At 39.9% G+C, this 18,338-nt stretch overlaps 1 protein-coding gene across 1 annotated transcript; it reads left to right on the top strand.

Annotated features, from left to right (window-relative positions):
- The first annotated feature begins 363 nt into the window (after positions 1-363).
- LOC135771880 (NLR family CARD domain-containing protein 3-like) lies at positions 364-18,239 on the top strand. The gene is made up of 10 exons (XM_065282231.1): positions 364-693; positions 4,879-4,966; positions 5,105-5,188; positions 5,310-7,010; positions 7,380-7,553; positions 8,124-8,306; positions 8,685-8,858; positions 9,193-9,366; positions 13,847-14,020; positions 17,886-18,239. Exons 2-10 carry the CDS (start codon positions 4,923-4,925, stop codon positions 17,932-17,934), a joined length of 2,757 nt encoding a protein of 918 aa, XP_065138303.1. The 5' UTR covers positions 364-693; positions 4,879-4,922; the 3' UTR covers positions 17,935-18,239.
- The last annotated feature ends 99 nt before the right edge of the window (positions 18,240-18,338 follow it).

The following is an 18,338-nucleotide window of genomic DNA, read 5'->3' as shown; positions in this document are numbered from 1 at the left end:
ATTACGGGTGATTGGTGCATACAGAGCAGGCAAAAAATGATGTTTGTTGGAGAAAATTATTATTTTATTACCATTCATGAATGTGTTTCTGATTCATGAACCAATGCTTTGCTACTTCCTCACAGCAACATAAATAAAAGCGGAGCGTGCTGTTCTTTATGATACCCCCACCCGACAGTCTTGGGGGGGTGGAAAGAGTTTTGTTTATCTAGAATGAACATACTGCTTCACCTATGGCCTAGTTAAGATGTTCTTGTGTGTGTGTGTGTGTGTGTGTGTGTGTGTGTGTGTGTGTGTGTGTGTGTGTGTGTGGATTTCCTGACACATTGTTGCTTTTGACTTCTCTTTGTAGGTGTCGGCCCATCTAAATAAAGAGGCTTGCAACGAGAGAATCCGAGAGAGACAGCCTGAGCATATCTTAAAAAAACAGCTCTCTGGTGCTCTCCCTCGCGAGAATTGTGAAACCTTATTCATGGTCTGAGTGTCTTATTTTGTTAGGTTCATAAGTAGAATAAACCTGACATGTTGAGCCGGATTCCAACATACCCGGAGGTCAGCGGTGGTGGAGGAGACGAAGCCCGTCGACGGCCGAATTCAACAAGGAATTCCTAGGTGGTGTAAATTCCTCGCAAGGCATTAAGGTTTCCTCGTCTGATGATCCCGGATTGACGGAATTCGAAGCAAGACAACTGGGTGAGTTGAGATGTACATTAAGACTAGTGGATCCTGAAGTATCGCCCAGAAAGTAGACCCTGAAGTGTTTACTAAAAGAAAAGACCCTGAAGTGTGTTTTCTATTGTCTTATTAAAGGGAATCCTGAAGTATTGCCCTACTGAGAATAAAAGTAAATCCTGAAGTATTTAATAGACTCTGAAGTGTTTACTCGTTTAAAGGTGCAGTGTGTAAATTTTAGTCCACTGCTTACCCCTCACTTTTGAAACATATAGAGAAGCTACGGTAGCCGCCACCGGACAAACATGTCATCGTCGGAGACAACTTAGTAAAAAAGTTACTCTGTTAAGGGCTTCTGTAGGAAAATGGCGGCACAAAATGGCGACTTCCATGTAAGGGGACCCTCGTTGTATGTACATAAAAAGATCTCGTTCTAAGGTAATAAACACATAAAGGTTCATTATGAAAGGTCTTTATACACCCCTAATAATATAGTTTTGTATATTATTTTGCAATTCTGTCAAGAGATCCTTCTAAAAATTACACACTGCACCTTTAATATGTGTGTGTGTGCCCGGCAGTGGTGTAGTTGTGCCTGGAGAAGTGGGTGTACTCTTAATTTTGCTCCCAATTTTTTTAAAGCGTCCCTGGAGGACCACAAGAGTAATGCATAATGTAATAAAGAACTTCAATATTTAATAACTACCTGGACAATAAAAATAGCAATTAATAGATTTGTTTAAAAATTCATTAATTAATCTATAAATAAATAGACAAAGTTACAAAAAATCATTATGTAACATTTTATTAGGCAATAAAAAGTGAGATTATAAAAGTAACGTAGAAATGAAATATGAATCCATTAATAAATAGTTCAAAGTAATATAACAATTTACAAAAACAACATAAAACACTTAATAAGTTCATAATTTTAAATTGCAATTACAAATTCTTAATTAAACAAAATGTATTTCAAAAAGCGATTTAAAAAGAGAAATAAATAACTGGATTCATAAATTGAACTACAAATACATGTTTAAATTAGTCATTTAAAAGGGCATTTCCGTTTAACATTTCTGTTTTCATTTCCCGAGGTTCTCCTTATTCTTTTCGCTATTCAGTTTGCTTTTCGTTTTAGCCTCTCTATTTAGCTTTTCCGTGACTCTTTCATTCCCAATGAAAGACCACCCAAAGTTGCCTTGAGATGGACCCCAATTGGGAAAAGAATGATGGTAATGATGGAGCTTAAGGGGATGGGTCTTTCTTGGCACGAAGCACAGGCCAAAGCACGAGACAGGGTTCAGTGGCAGTGTATGATTGCAGCCTTATGCCCCAACTGGGACGAAGAGGATAAGTAAGTAACTGGAATCATATAGAGACACAACTATAAAAAATATCGATTTACACATTTGTTTGAAAGTATGTTCAATATGTTTTTATGTCTGTTGAAATGTATTTTCTTATTACATTTTTGAATATATTATATAACGATTTATGAATGTATTATCCTTTGCTTAGTCAACAAAGGAAACTGCCAAGGCGAGAGAGTGCACAGAATGTTCCTTTCTTATCATGACCAGGGCTTGACATTAACTTTTTTGCTCACCCGCCAAAGTGGCTAGATGTTTTCCAAAGTTACTAGGCACTCAGCATTTTAACTGCCGACAATTTTATTTGATTAAACTTGACTTTGGCATCCTAAAATGACTTAAATTTGAGCAAATTTCCTTGGTTTAGCTAAATTAGATGCAGATTGAATATCAAATGCAGACTGACCACCCAAATTAAGACAACATTTATTAGCTGATAGCCAGTGTTGGGGAAAGTTACTTTTAAAAGTAATGCATTACAATATTAAGTTACTCCCCAAAAAAGTACCTAATTGCGTTACTTAGTTACTTTTCATGGAAAGTAATGATTACGTTACTTTTAAGTTATGCGTTACTTTTTCTTACTTGGCTAAGGTTTGATCTTTTTCAGGCCTTGCAGGTGTTTTTTATGATCGCAAAAATGTCAAACTCAGGCCTGCCATCATCGTTTCTGACTCAAACTGTTCCCGCTCAGTCGAGTGCGTAATTCTACTTTAATATGTTCAATTTAATTCAGTCCATTATTTTATTTTTAAATTGCATAAATTAAACTGAAAAGTAACTCACATTACTTTTTTTTAAAAGTAACTAAAATATTAATGTATAAATTAATAAAGTAATGCGTTACTTTACTTGTTACTTCAGAAAAGTAATATTATTACGTAATGCACGTTACTTGTAATGCGTTACCCCCAATACTGCTGATAGCCTATATACCAGGTATATCAGTATAGATCATATATTTAGGTGCATGCCAAACATGCTAGTAAGGCATAAATAGATTAACTTTGAATGAATATATTAAAAGTGGAGCAGGGTTGTAGAAGATTAACTGAAAAGATAAACACTAGACAGACACTTTAAATATTTATAGACCCCTTCACAGTTCACGTCACAGGCGGTTCCCACTGCGCATGTCGGGGTCAGAAAAGTCATTACAGCAGATTGAGTTGTGTATTATTCGGTATCGTCAAAAATGCCTACTTGCGTCGTGGGCTTTTAAAATCGCACCAGGTCTGCCGTTAAGTTTTTCGGGAGTCCAGCAGAATCTCAAAAACAAAAATACAACATCTGTGGCTGTAAGCAATTAAACGTGCAGACTGGGACAATGCAAAGATCAAAGAGGTTTGTGTTTGTAGTGCTCATTTCATTTCAGGTAAGTCATCATTTTTCAGCTCGATTTGTTGCCCAAAGTAGCCTACATTAAAATGATGCGCGAACCTCTCAGCTGGCAGGTTTCCTTTGATTTCGTGTCCATTCAGGAATGCGCTGAATTTCTCTTCGCTCTTGCCCTGAGGGTGTGCCAGCAATTTATATCTCTTCAATAACTTCCGTGCAATTGTTTAATCTTTCCTGAAGTGTAGTATATGCGCTCAGACTGCGTCCTCTTGTGAATTCGCAAAATCCATCAATTCAATTCAATTCAATTTTATTTATATAGCGCTTTTCACAATTTGGTAATTGTATCAAAGCAGCTTTACATAATAGATGTAGTGAAAAGCACAGAAAATCGACAGATAGCATAACATAATACACGATAGCACAAGCAGCTAAATTTGCTGCGGCTATAAATCAACATTATAAGCAAACGTATTACTAATGTAACGTATTAGTAATACGTATTAGTATTAGTATCAGTATCAGCTCTCGCGCGGTCTCTGAAAGGTGGCGCTTGGTCCGCATACTACAGTACATCTGCCATTTTGCTACATCACGTGACATATGACGTCATCACGTCATGTCATTCCAGTGCGAAAACCGGCAAACAGCCACATGCCTCTTCTTCTTCGTTGGATAACTTCTCCCGGGGCATCATGGGATAGTAAAGTGTCTATCGTATGGACACTGCAAAATCTAACCGGAAGTAATAGGTCATCTGGGTACTTTTCGCATACTGTTTTTCGAATACTATGTATTCGGACATACTACTCGCCTTGCCTACTGCTTTTCGCGTACTATATAGTATGGAAGTAGGCGGTTTCGGACGCAGCTAGTGTCTCTGTGCCTTGCGCTGGGTGCAGAGTGCTTATGGGAGTTGTAATTTCCCAGTGCCGCATTGCGCATTGTATATCATCTCGCATAACTTTTAAGAAGACTACAATTAAAAATTATATTCAACCTGCTAAAGTGGCTAGTGGGATTGGCTGTCTTACCGGCCACAGCCGAAATCTACCCGCATTTGGCGTGTGTTAATGTCAAGCACTGCATACGACCTTTGGATACTGCATCATCAACTTACTATTTAAGTGTGGTAGAATGCAGTTTATCTTATCCATCTTCTAGACTTAGCAAAATGTGTGATGTTGTTATAATTGTGAAAGACTGTGTGGTTTGACCTTCGGAATGAACCGAATGAACCAGTGATTAAAACCTAAATAAATACAGCTCACGGAGAGAAACAGATTGAGAGACAGGCTGAGAGACATCTCAATCTGGGTTCTCCCTGCAGCATATTATACACCCCATTCGTGGCCTGAGTGTGTCTTATTTTTGTTAAGGTTCATAACTACTTTAAACCTGCCAATGTCAATATCAGGAAAATATCATGTTGTTTTATATACATAATGTTATATTTGTTGAGTACAGGATTAATTTTAATCTGATATGTGTGTTATAGTTCAGATTATCAAAAGAGATCAGATGTAAAGTTCAGTTGTGTCTATGAAGAATGAGAGGTCAATGGATCCTCCAACAGCATTTAAGAGGTGACCTTACCAAAAAATATATAGAATTTTTTTATGTTAAAGTGTTGTTGACACAGCGATACACAAATTACAACGCTTAGTTTAATTAACATCTATTAAATGTAATTAATAATTCTTGATTCTCTTCCTGATATCCAGATTAGAAGCAACCGAACCCGTCTGTAAAAAGATGAAGATTGATCAGTCTGTGAATCAACAACAATATGTGTGTCCTGAATTCAGGTAAACTGTAGATAATTTGATTTGATTCTGTTTGTTTTAGATGTTATGTAAGGTTATAGATACTAAAATCCAAAATTTGCTTTACACATGTACTTCTCTAACTTCTGTTTTCATTTTACAGCCATGACTCTAAAATTAATGAAGTCCTGAACACATTTAAATCAAATCTGAGAGAGAAGTTTCAGTGTTTGTATCCAGGAACATCAAAGCAGAGAAACTTAACACTACTGAACGAGATCTACACAGAGCTCAACATCACAGAGATTAAAAGTGGAGGGGCAGAGGAGACACCAATCAAATGTAATGACATCTTTAAACCTTTACCTGAACAACACAAACACATCAGAAGTGTGCTGACAAAGGGAGTCGCTGGCATTGGAAAAACAGTCTCTGTACAGAAGTTCATTCTGGACTGGGCTGAAGAGAAAGAGAATCAGGACGTCCACCTCATATTTCCACTTCCTTTCAGAGAAATCAATTTGATGAAGGACAAAACACTCAGTCTTTTAGATCTTCTTCATCTTTTCTTCCCAGAGACAAAAGAAATAAAAATCTTCAGTGATAAATATAAAGTGTTGTTCATCTTTGATGGTTTGGATGAGTGTCGTCTGCCTCTGTATTTCCACAGCAGGGTAAGGTTCAGTGAAGTAAGTGAATCAACCTCAGTGGATGTGATGCTGTCAAACCTCATCAAGGGGAATCTGTGTCCCTCTGCTCTCATCTGGATCACCTCCAGACCAGCAGCAGCTGATCTCATCCCCTCTGAGTGTGTTGATCGAGTCACAGAGGTACGAGGCTTCAGTGATCCACAGAAGGAGGAATACTTCAGGAAAATAATCAGACATAAGAGTTTGGCCAAGAAAATCATCTCACACCTGAAGTCATCCAGAAGAATCAACATCATGTGTCACATCCCAGTGTTCTGCTGGATTTCAGGCACTGTTCTAGAGAGAATATTGAGTGAAGCAAAAAGAAGAGAAATCCCCAAGAATCTCACTGAAATGTACACACACTTCCTGATCAATCAGAAGGACTACGAGAAGAATAAAGACATGATCTTCAAAATGTGTAAACTGGCTTTTGAGCAGATTATGAAAGGCAATCTGATCTTCTATGATGAAGACTTGAGAGAGTGTGGCATTGATGTATCAGAAGCATCAGTGTATTCAGGATTGTGTACTCAGATCTTCAGAGAGGAGTTTGGTTTGTGTCAGAGGAAAGTTTACAGCTTTTTTCATCCGAGCATTCAGGAACATCTAGCAGCTCTATATGTGCACCTCACCTTTATGGACAACAACATAAGTGTGTTGACTGCATTTAAAATGAATCAAAGTTGTAAGCCTTCATTACCCAATCTGTATAAGAGAGCTATAGATGAGACTGTGAAGAGTAAAAATGGACATCTGGATCTTTTTCTTCGTTTTTTTCTGGGTTTGTCACTGAAGTCGAATCAGAATCTCATACCAAGTCTGAGGTTACTGACATGCTACAACCATCGGATTATTGAGAAAACAATCAAATACATCAAAGAGAAGATCAAGAATAATCTTTCACCAGAGAAATCCATCAATCTGCTTCAGTGTGTGAATGAACTTAGTGGTCCTTCAATGCTGCAGGATATCCAAAATTATCTGACATCTACAATATTAAGTAAAACCACACTCTCTTCACATCAGTGGTCAGCTTTAGTTTCGGTGATGCTGACATCAAAACAGGAGCTAAAGAAGTTTAATATGGACAGATTTGTTAAAGGAAGCAAAGCTGAACCACTGAAAGTTCTTAAGGAGCTGCTGCCTGTGATTTGTGAATTCAAATCAGTTCAGTAAGTGTGAACATTCACTTTACTGTTAAAGTTCTCATTCTTTCTGTGTTTTTGAAGCTTTGATTGTGTTTACAGTGCGCAATATAATGTGTTCATGTTTCACATGTAAAATAAGTTTAGTTAAAAGCTCTTATATTGACGCCATTCCATCGGGAAGTAGTGGGCTGTAGTCCAAACCGGCCGTTGGCTATAGGCTTTGAAAGGGGAATTCTGTTAAAGAAAATATATCACCTGGCACTAAGCTTTATCATTTATCATCTGTAACAGCAACATTACACACTAACTAAAGTTTACAAAATGGGAACAGGCAGAATGTGACCTTTAAAACATTATTAATGGTGATGTTTTATGTTTTTTATTTCTCTACAGGTTGAGTCAATGTAATATCACAGCTGAAGGCTGTGCTGCTCTGACTTCAGGTCTGAGATCAAACCCATCACACCTGAGAGATCTGTATCTGTCTGAGAATAATCTTGGAGATTCAGGAGTGAAGATGATCTCTGATGTACTGAAGAATCCTCACTGTAAACTGCAGACACTTAAGTAAGATCATATGTTTAATGTAATAAAGCCAATTAAAAGGGAAACTTTACCCGTTGGAACATACATTTTTTTTGAAAGTGGGTCATATTTGTAGTCGAAACATAACATAAATGTAGAATTTGGTGCCTATTTGACAGACAAAAGACCCCGCATAGCTGTATGCTATTGTGTACATACATGTCACGTTAGTATAACAAAGAAAATAGAAACACTCACTTTATAGTCGGACGTCCGTTTATCCCTGCAGGCTTTGGCTGTTGCTTTCAGTTAAGGATTCAAAAAAATATGTATCCAGGGTGCCACTGTCCATATACGGTACAAAGCTTGGGTCGTTGGTTTACCACACAAATGAATTATGTCGTAGGAGCAGGCTTCACTCAGTTTCTTATTTATTTTTGAGAGTGCTTGGCCAAACGTGTAAATAACCACACAATATGTTTACTCCACATACGCAGCTGCGCTCGTGAGCCGAAATGCGTCTGTGAAACAAATGCCCGTACTCGGAGTACCTCTCTTTCCCGGGACCATTCAACATCCATATCCTGATTTTATGCTGAAATTTTTGTACAGAAGGCACACAGCGAGAGTACAGAAACTACTAGTCTGTTCAAGCTCGCGCAAGTCCAGGCTGCTCTACGCACCAGAGGCCGAGGCTGCTGCATCCTCCCCGGGCTTCTCGCGCATGCTGCCTCATGTTCCTCCATCTCCCTCAGCTCTTCGCTGTATTGTGGCTCATAAAGGTAGCCACAAACAGTGGATCAGAGCATCATGCTTGCGAAACCACTCATTTCATGTTGTTTACCTTCTGCTATTATTGTAACATGAAGCCTGGCTCGCTCCACACATCGTCTGTTAGCTTAGCTTCCAAAAAGAAGGCGGCTGTATCGTTTCTTTTTGTGTATGTCCCCCCTGTAAAAATGAGGAATGAGTGTCAGTAGTCTTACACCCTCGACATAGATATAGCACCTCCTTCTTTCAATGATGCAAAAATGAAGATTTTTACATCATTGAAAAAAGGAAGTGCAACACTTAAATCTGTATTTCTAAAATGTTATCCCTAAAATAATGACTTTTATCAGATGTGTGTATGGTGAAATGAGAGAGTGAAGTGTATATCATTGTTCTCTACAGGTTGAGTCATTGTTATTTCACAGCTGAAGGTTGTGTTGCTCTGGCTTCAGCTCTGACATCAAACCCATCACACCTGAGAGATCTGAATCTGTCTAATAATAATCTTGGAGATTCAGGAATTGAGCATCTCTCTGATCTACTGGAGCATCCTGACTGTAAACTGGAGAAACTCTGGTAAGATCATTCACACATGATGTGATTCTCAGAGTGAAATGTTGAAGTATCTTACACGTCAGATAGCTAAAGACCAAATAGGGGGCAGAAACAAAAGAGCAAACTGCACAAACACTAGAGCTCAAGACCAGAGACCAGACAGCAAGATTGTAACTGACAGTCGGGACCATAATCCAGAGAGAGAGAGAGAGAGCCAGCAGAGAGAAACAAAGTTTGATTAACAGTCCAGCAGAGCAAACACCACATAAAAAACTATAAATAACACAAACTAACAAAACGAAATCCATGTTTATCTGATCTGAGAGAGTGAAGTGTGTGTCATTGTTTTCTACAGGCTGAGGCGTTGTAATATCAAAGATGAAGGTTGTGTTGCTCTGGCTTCAGCTCTGACATCAAACCCATCACATCTGAGAGATCTGAGTCTGTGTAATAATAATCTTGGAGATTTAGGAGTGAAGGTGATCTCTGCTGTACTGGAGAATCCTCAATGTAAACTGGAGATACTGACGTAAGATGATTTTTCTGTAGTCAAACATGATGTGGTTCTCAAAGAGATATTAGGAAGCTGTCAATTTTAAGAGACATGAAGAGTTCAGATGCAAAACCCTCTAAATCCATCTTGCATGTTTTCTTGTAAATAAGCATTTTTTTTAGGTTCCTACGGAGAGTCTATATCTTCTGGTGAGATCAGATGATCTGTTCCTGCAGAATCTTCTCGCGAGTGCACAGGGATTCTGAGTGACAGAACGCTCTGGTGGTCATCGGGGATTCATAGAACCGTAGTTACATACGTAACTCTCATTCTATTTCATCCCTACTGACCGCCAGAGGCAGTGCTTTAGCACTGGATGACTCATTTCCAAAAAAGTCAAAAGGAATTTAGCACATACCTTATTGAGAGGAGAGCGCGGAGTCCGGCAACAGGACCACGTTCAGTGGCCGCCCATGAAGTTGAGACTGCCCTGGTAGAGTGGCACCTCACCCCAGATGGCAGGGGATGACCACCTTGTTTATATGCCTGGGTAGGGTTGTGCCGATAGGAAATAGTATCGTGTATCGACGATCTTGAGACATATCGCCAATGGCAGGTTTTCATGGCGATACTCATGACGATAGTTGGCGAATGGTTACTATTATTATTATTATCATCATAGTTTTACATTAACATCCACAATGCATGCTTTTCCTCGCATGAGGGTTTGTAAAGAGAGAATTCCTTCTTGCACGTACCTGCGCTAAATGCGCGCGTCTTGGACTCCTTCTAGCACCCGCATCATGACCAGCTGCGCTTCTCTCTGTCTCATGTGCACGCGCTCTCGCGTCTGTCTGAAGTCTAAACATAAACTAAAGTAGTAATCCTTATGTCTTTGTTCAGTTTAATGCGTTTCATGCGAGCTGAGGCAAACTTTACTTTTTGATTAAAATATGACCCGCTGCATGGCACCACTCTCGCGTACGTGCAGAGAGCTGCGCTCTGTCTGAAGTCAGATCACTAGGTATTAATCCTGTTTATGATATGCATTTCAAGGAGTTGTAGCAATACATCCCTCGTGTTTAATATATGATTGTGTTTAAAATATGATCGCGTTCCGCTGGACCGATGTGTTTAAAAAGGCTCATCTGAGAGCACCACTGCTTGACATGTGTAACCTTCTGCAACAGCACTAAACAAATGCATTGAATTGTTTGTATGTGCGCGCACGTGTGTGTGTGCGCAGATGCATGTTTTTTACAGTTATTAAGTAATCATGGTAAGGGTTTTAATGACGCGCTCGCATTAATGGCATCAGTTTTAAGAAGGTTGCGGTCATGACGGTGTTGCTCTTGTTCTTTTTTGTCCACCCATCAAGTGACTTGTTATAATGAGTAAAAAAAAATTAGTAAACTACTGCCCTGCCCCCCGATACTATCGTGTATCGCAGATCTCACAGGCTGATGACATCCACCACCCAATGAGACAATCGCTGTTTGGAGAGAGCACAGCCCGTCCTAGGACCACCATAGCAGAGGAAGAGCTGGTCTGACTGCCTAATACCCGCAGTTGTGACCACATAGGTTCTGAGAGCCCGGACGGGACACAGCATTTGTAATCTGCCCGGACGGGACACAGCATTTGTAATCTGTCCTCCCTTGCTGGGGGAGTAAATTGCGCCAGGTGGATAGGCTGGTTATGGTTTGACGATGACAGAACCTTCTGGAGAAAAACTGAGAAAAACTGAGTTTTGACCCCAGGGCTTCAGCGTCGGGCCCCCCGGCCCCTAAAGGTTCCGGAGGTACGACAGGTAGCAAAGGCTTGAGATTGTCCCAAGGGCAGTCGCTCAGGTGCCCAAAAGGTCGGTGCCTGCTGCTGAGCAGGCTGTGGACATAGGCGCAGAGACCTAAAGTAGCCCCTGGGGTGAACCTGTGGATGAGAGCTGGCTATGGGACAGCTGGAGGACCTCTAGGCCTGCTAGGAGGCGGCACACTCCTTTGAAGCCTAGACAGCTGCTGTCGAGTCCATCCGCTTGGACCGTGCACTCAATCGCTTCCAGGGCTGCGGAACCAAACAGCTCCCCCGGCTCCATCGGAACACTGCGGAGGGTTCTCCTGCAGGCCTCAGTGAGAGTAGATTGTGCCAACCAAACCTGGTGGCGAGCCTGCACAAGAGTAGACATCAACCGCCCCAACTCTCTAGACATCAATGGGAATGCCTGTAGTGAGGCATTGCTAAAATTGAGGACGGAAGCATCCAGCTCAGCCTCCTGCAGGGATGCTGACAAAGCGAGCATCAGGGACATTGACACGCTGTTAGTTGGTCCACTTTGAAGGCAATTGGGGCCCCTTAGCCTTTTTTGCAGAAGTGGGGCCTGCAGTCTCAGCAGCCTGACGTTTAGACTGCCCAGTCTGATCCAGGGGCCAGTCGCTGGGCTGAGGTCAAAAGTCCAGGTGACAATGTAGAGCCCAACAGTTGCTCCACCTCAGCCAGTCTAGCCGCCCTCACTGCCCGAGGCATGATACCACAGTTCATGCAGGGGTTGTCAGAAAGGCACTCCTTTAAACGTTCGAAGCCAAGACATGAGGGTCAAAAAATCATGGCCATCCTCAAGCTGCAGGGGAGCCATGCAGGCCGAGCAGGAGTGGTTGCCAACCATGCTGGCAACTGATAAAAAAGAAAAGGTAGCCTCAGCGGGAACGCTGCCACCAATTAGTCAAAGGAGCACACCTATACTGGGAGCGGGAGCGAAAGCACTGCCTTCACCAGCTAAGGGTAAACTATCCCAACGAAAAAGAAGACACAAAATGCAGTACGCAGTACAGATGCCGGGAGATGGAGCGAAAGCACAAAGGTAGCCTCAGCAGGAACGTTGCCACTAATCTTGTCACAGAGGCACACCTATGCTGGAAGTGGGAGTGAAAGCACTGCCTTCACCAGCTAAGGATAAACTATCCCTAATGAAAAAAAGACCCTAAACGCAGTACAGGTGCCGGAAGCGGGAGCGAAAGCACACCCGTCGGCGCAAATGTTGTGAAACCATTTAACGGTAAGCGCTAGTAAAAAATTACCGGCACAACGGAGTTGCTACGAAATACACAAAGCGCAGTTAAAGCACCGGAACATTTACAAAATAAACCGGCACAACCGAGTTTGCACGAAGTACACAAAGCGCAGTTGAACAATCAACCAGAAAACACCTCTGTGTTACAAGAAATAAACAATAAGTCGAATGCAAGCACCCGCAGATTAATCCAATAATATACATGGTAGGTTCCAAATGTCGGGAGAGGGAGCGAAAACGCAGCCGTCACCAAACAAATGCCCCGACACAATATTCAAGCAAATAAACAACCAGCTATATGTAAAGCAGCGTTTCTCAAAGTGTGGGGCGGGCCCCATTGGTGGGGAATAGGAACATTACAAGTGGGGCATGACAAATGGCAGGAAAATTGATCATTTTTGTGCCCATCTCTATTAATTCTTAAAATTATTGATGATACACTCAAAATGATACATTTAAATATAAGCCTAACTTAAAGAAACATCAGACTGTGAAGAAAATGTCACCCGGAACCATAGTCTACAAGAATGAATTAAAGTCAGAATTGAAGTGGAACAAAAACTTTAATGTGGAGAGGCGGTAGAGGCAGTATAGGCGGTAGCGGGTATAAAAGTTAACAATGGATACGTTTGTGACAAGAAATGAAAACTAGAGATTCTGTACTAGCAGAGAAAACCAAGACAGACAGTCGACCCAATCAACCAAAACGCCAGCCGAAAAGAAAGTATGATGACTTTTGTCAGAGACAAAATGCATAAACAGTTGCATTATTATTATTTACTTTTGAACAAAGTTTTTTCACATTTGCACATTTGTTTTTTTCGCGTTTCTCTATTGAAAGTGTTTAATGCTGTTATGTTTTAAAATATGATGTGATTAAACAAATGTCAGCAGTTAAAATTAAAGCCTACTTGATACCATTTTGTCAGGGCAATTGGGGACAGGTGGGGCTCGGAACCCTTCCCTACCTCCAAAGTGGGGAATGGTAGAAAAACTTTGAGAAACACTGATGTAAAGTATGTAACTCACCCAGCTGAGAAAAATTTGCCGAAGCATGTAACAAACCTCTCGGTAGATTCTATTGCAGCCTTTGGAGGGTGAGCAACTCGCAGCTCCAAGAAAAAAATGTCACAAGGCCACGAGCAACGAATGACACACGTGTGCAAACACATAGCAAGATCCTTTAGTCTTTGGCTTGCACAGTAATACAACCTGTGAAGTGAGAAGATGAAAAGGAACAGATCCTCTGATGTCACTGGAAGATATAGACTCTCCGTAGGCAGCAGAGGTCATGGGTGACTTTGTTGGTATTTGACCTGCGTACGCGCAAGATGGATCATTCAGTTCTAAAGCACTGTAGGGATGAAATAGAACATAGATTAATGAAAATGAAAGAGTAAAGTGTGTGTGTGTGTGTGTGTGTGTGTGTGTGTGTGTCATTGTTCTCTACAGGTTAACAGGGTGTAAAATCACAGATGAAGGTTGTTTTGCTCTGACTTCAGCTCTGAAATCAAACCCATCACACCTTAGAGAACTGGATTTGTCTGCGAATAATCTGAGAGTTTTAGGAAAAAAGATGATCTCTGATCTGAGAAATGATTCAAATTACAAATTGGAAAAAAAAAGGTGAGCTTTATATTTCTATTTTATTATATATAATATAATACTGGAAGTGTTGCTTAAAAGGCAGGGTATCTGATTTTGAAAAATGCTTACGGTAGCCTAGATCCCACCCTCCATATACATGGGTTTCAGTCATGTGACTTTTTACGTTATGCCGCCATCTTGAGGACCTACTAGTGTTAATTTTGTCACCTATTTTTAATTTAGTCTTAGTCTTAGTCTTGTGCATATCTTTTTTTGTTAGTCAAGTTTTAGTCGACTAAAAGTCTCATCATTTTAGTCTAGTTTTAGTCAAAAGACAACTCAAGGTATCTTAGTCAAGTTTTAGTCGACTAAAAGTCTCGTCATTTTAGTCTAGTTTTAGTCAACTAAAAGTCTTGTTATTTTAGTCTACCGTAAAACTTCAAATAATAGCCGAGTCCCAAATAGACGCCTGTCTCTTTTAGACGCCTGGTGTGAGGACAGGTTTGGTAAATAAACGCCTGTCTCAAATAAAGGCCTGGTCTGTTTTTTAGTTTCAGGCTGTATTTAATCTTCTAAAACCCGTCAGATCGTCTGTTTAAGCCAGTTCTATGGTGCAGATTGCACACGCTAAAGTTTTGCTTACCGGTAGATGTCACGTGACAGACGCAGTTATTCCGTTACTCATCACTATGAAAACACAACAAGGTTCGTTGTCAGGTTTGAAGTGATGATGACAGTAGCGAAGTGGCAATCGGGAGAGTCGGGACTTTTCCGCCACACTTTGTATTTCTCAAGCGGAAACACTATTTATCATATTTAATATGCTGCAGCGCCCAAATTGTATCTGACCGCCCTGCTCTCTCTATCAAGCCGTCTCCCCTGGAGTTCTAGTCGAGCGAGCCCATCCAAAAAAAGAAAGAGGCTACACAATAGCCAATCAGAAAATAGCACTGTTGTATCTGGGTAAGATTTCACGCAACAACCAATAAAAAGCATATCCTCATTTGCTTTATTTATGCTGCCAATAATTTAAGACTGTTATACTTACACAAACTAATTTGTTAAACACATTCAAATTATAAATAAATGTAATATGTGGTAACCTCCTGCTGTCATGCTGGAACAATTAAATTAAAAGCCTGTCTCTTATAGACGCCTGTCTCTTTTAGACGCCTGGTGTGTAACGATAGGTTTGGGAAAATAAAAGCCCTGGCTATTATTTGAAGTTTTATGGTAATTTTAGTCAAAAGAAGACTTAATATATCTTAGTCAAGTTTTAGTTAAAACATTTTTGTCTTTTTAAAAAGAAATTATTTCTGAGATTATTTCTGATAACCATTTTAGTCAAATAGGGTTACACACATCTCAAATATTGGTTACACTTGTTGAATGATTTTTGTTGTATGCAACTTTGTTAATGGCGGTGACGTATCTCTATTGCGTGTAAATTGCGTCACCATTCATTCAGTGATGGGCGATAGGAAAGCACCCAGACCGCGATCAGTTACTAATAATAAGCTTTTGTCCTCACAATATACTGTACATTCAGAATACTTGAATAATATAAGGTATAGATTATCAACAATGTTGGTAAATAGCGAATGTGGATCAGAAAGACAAGCCGTCTAAGTTAATGAAGACAACAGGTACACGAGAATACGACACAAAAACATCAACACAATGCTGAAAAAATGCTAAACTTTTTAGCTGTTTGTGAAATATTAATCATAATGTGTGTGGGCTCATTTTACACACGAGACTCTTACTGACCTGATCGCGTATGCCTTTTCCATAGTAGAATCGCGCTGCGTGTGCGTGCAATTGTTGAAAAACCATATGAAGATTACAAAAATCCGATGGAAACATATCAATATTTCTCATATGTAATACGTTTGTAGACTAACTGCTAATGGATGTTACATTGTGAACACTTAGCATGGAGATTTCAGCAGCGCGAGGCCGCGAGCTTGTCTGGAGTTATGACAGACGCGCGCAGTTTCATAATAAGAGCACGCAGTCTTTTTATGAATGAATTCACATTTAAATATGACCTCATTGCATAAAATGTAGTAGAGACGATTGAAGACGAAAATGAAGAGAGATTTTATCTTAGTTTTTATTTTATCCAAAACATTTTAGTCTAGTCTTTTTTCGTCAACAAAAATGCATGTTAATTTAGTCTTAGTCAGCGTTTTTGAATATGTGTGTAGTCTCGTCATCGTTTCGTCTTAGTCATGGAAAAAAAGGTCGTTGACGAACATATTTCGTCTCGTCTCGTCTGACGAAATTAACACTAGGACCTACCGAGTACCAGTAGGCTACTGACAAGCATTGGCTGGCTTGCTACGATTTACGGATTTCTTATCTTTTACTGTCTATGATTCTTATGGATACGGGAAATGGCTACGAAAGACAACATGTCGCACCTCGACTGTCATGAAAAGAAACGCGACTTAAAAAAAATATACCTTGGTTTGGGTGTGATGCCTACTCAATCCCCGATACGTTCTTCCAGCCGCTGTTCGCTGCTACCGAACTACCACTATTTTACAACACTAAGGCGGCGCGTCACAACATGAAACTTTGCTCGAAGTATCACCTGGATCTCTACTTATGAACGCGAACATTGAGAACATTGTTTGTGTACACAGAGTTTACTAAAAAGAAAGGTTTTGTACAACTGATTTTGGCTGTTATGGTGTCTGCTCGTCATCCCTGCCAGACGGAAATAATCGATTTCTGAATGCGAATGAATGAATCTCATATGAGGCTCCTTTTTCAACTAGAAGGTCAATATTGTTTTTCACTTGCGACAAAACAACGAATTATCTGTGCATTTATATGGAACTATGCTTTAGGAGCTATCCATCTTTACTCTCCTCCCTCCTTACGTTCCATTCGCAGATCGATACATCTAGACTGGGAAGATGGCGGCGAGCGGAAGCCAAATCAACCAAAGTCAGTTGTTCAAAACCTTCTTTTTAGTAAACTCTTTGTTCACAAACAATGTTCTCAATGCTCGAGTTCACGTGTAGAGACACAGGCGATACTTCGAGCAAAATATCATGTTTTGTCGAGCCTTCTTAGTGTTGTAAAAATAGCGATTTTGATGCTCACAACATATTGAAGGCATAGCTTCTAGTTCTTTTGCGACCACTTCAGGTCCTCAAAATGGCGGAAGACAAGAGAGTGACGCCAGCTGAAACCCATGTATAAATTGCCATCCAAAGCCACGCCTCCTCCAATTCACTAACACGCACAGACCAGCCATAAATGGTCCACATCCCATGTCTCAACCAGTGAGAAAACTTTGCAGTACAAAGTGAATAATATGACAAACATAAACAACTGTTTTAAAACGGAATTAGTTAAAGATTTTTTTCTGTATTGTAAACGTAGTAATATATCGATGTGCTAATCCGTAAACGAACACAAACTGCATAAGCAACACAATGTTTAATCAAAGTAGAATATCTGAATCTAAAGAATGTGCAGGTTGTCAATTCAGCAGGAAAGTTTGCCAGTCTCTCCCTCTGTTTACAGATGGGAGGTGAGGGCATGTGAACGCGCTGATAACATATTATGTCTTGCGTAATGGGATATGCAAAACATGTTCACAGATGAGGGGCAAAAATTGAGTTTGAGTTCATTGATTTGTTGAACATTTTTTTTTGGTCCTACACCTTTTCACAGATGACAAAATACATTTAAACAACTTAATATAGTAATTGCTATCAGGATGTGAGGAGACTTTTAAACAGTATAACTAAAAATCAAATCAGATACCCTGCCTTTAAAGAAATGTGCTGTTTCTGTATGTTCTCAGAATCACAGTAAAGATGAATTCATAACAAGAGTTGAAACAATAAAATAACAAACAATACTTTAATGCTTGTTTTAACAGCCACATCAGTCAACGCAAGCAAAAGAGACCTACAAAAATGACATCCTGATCTCACAATATATGTGTGTGTGTGTGAAATAACAATGAAAGCAACATTAATTCTGCTGCAGTCCTTTACCTGTGTGTCATCTGTTGTTTCTCAAAGACGAGGGTTGGTTAGTCATTTTTTTTCATAGTACACAATGTGTTCATGTATGCTTTAATTGTAATGCATTTCTGTGTATAAAATTTGTGTTAACATATTTTTGCATAAGATTCAAGTTTAAAAAAAGTTTTTGTACAATCAGCTAAAAGAAAATAAATGGGTCCATTTCTGTTACAAAGATTATTACAATTTAAATCATTTTATCTTTTCATCTTTGCCCTTCTTACACACATTACTCCTAAGGGACTTTGAGGAGAATTTGGAGTTTGATGATAATGATTTTAATGTCTTTATTGAGACAAACAGTA

The sequence above is a fragment of the Paramisgurnus dabryanus genome, chromosome 8 (genome assembly GCF_030506205.2).
Source record: "Paramisgurnus dabryanus chromosome 8, PD_genome_1.1, whole genome shotgun sequence".
Taxonomy (NCBI): Eukaryota; Metazoa; Chordata; class Actinopteri; order Cypriniformes; family Cobitidae; genus Paramisgurnus; species Paramisgurnus dabryanus.
Note: the sequence above shows the minus strand (reverse complement) of the source record. Positions and strands in the feature narration are given on the sequence as shown.

Excerpts from the sequence above, each read along its gene's own strand:
- LOC135771880 (XM_065282231.1), top strand. The coding sequence starts at position 4,923 with ATGAAGAATGAGAGGTCAATGGATCCTCCAACAGCATTTAAGAG. Across the intron at positions 4,967-5,104 it reads CCTCCAACAGCATTTAAGAG|ATTAGAAGCAACCGAACCCG; the intron begins GTGACCTTACCA and ends CCTGATATCCAG. Across the intron at positions 7,554-8,123 it reads TGTAAACTGCAGACACTTAA|AAGGCACACAGCGAGAGTAC; the intron begins GTAAGATCATAT and ends ATTTTTGTACAG.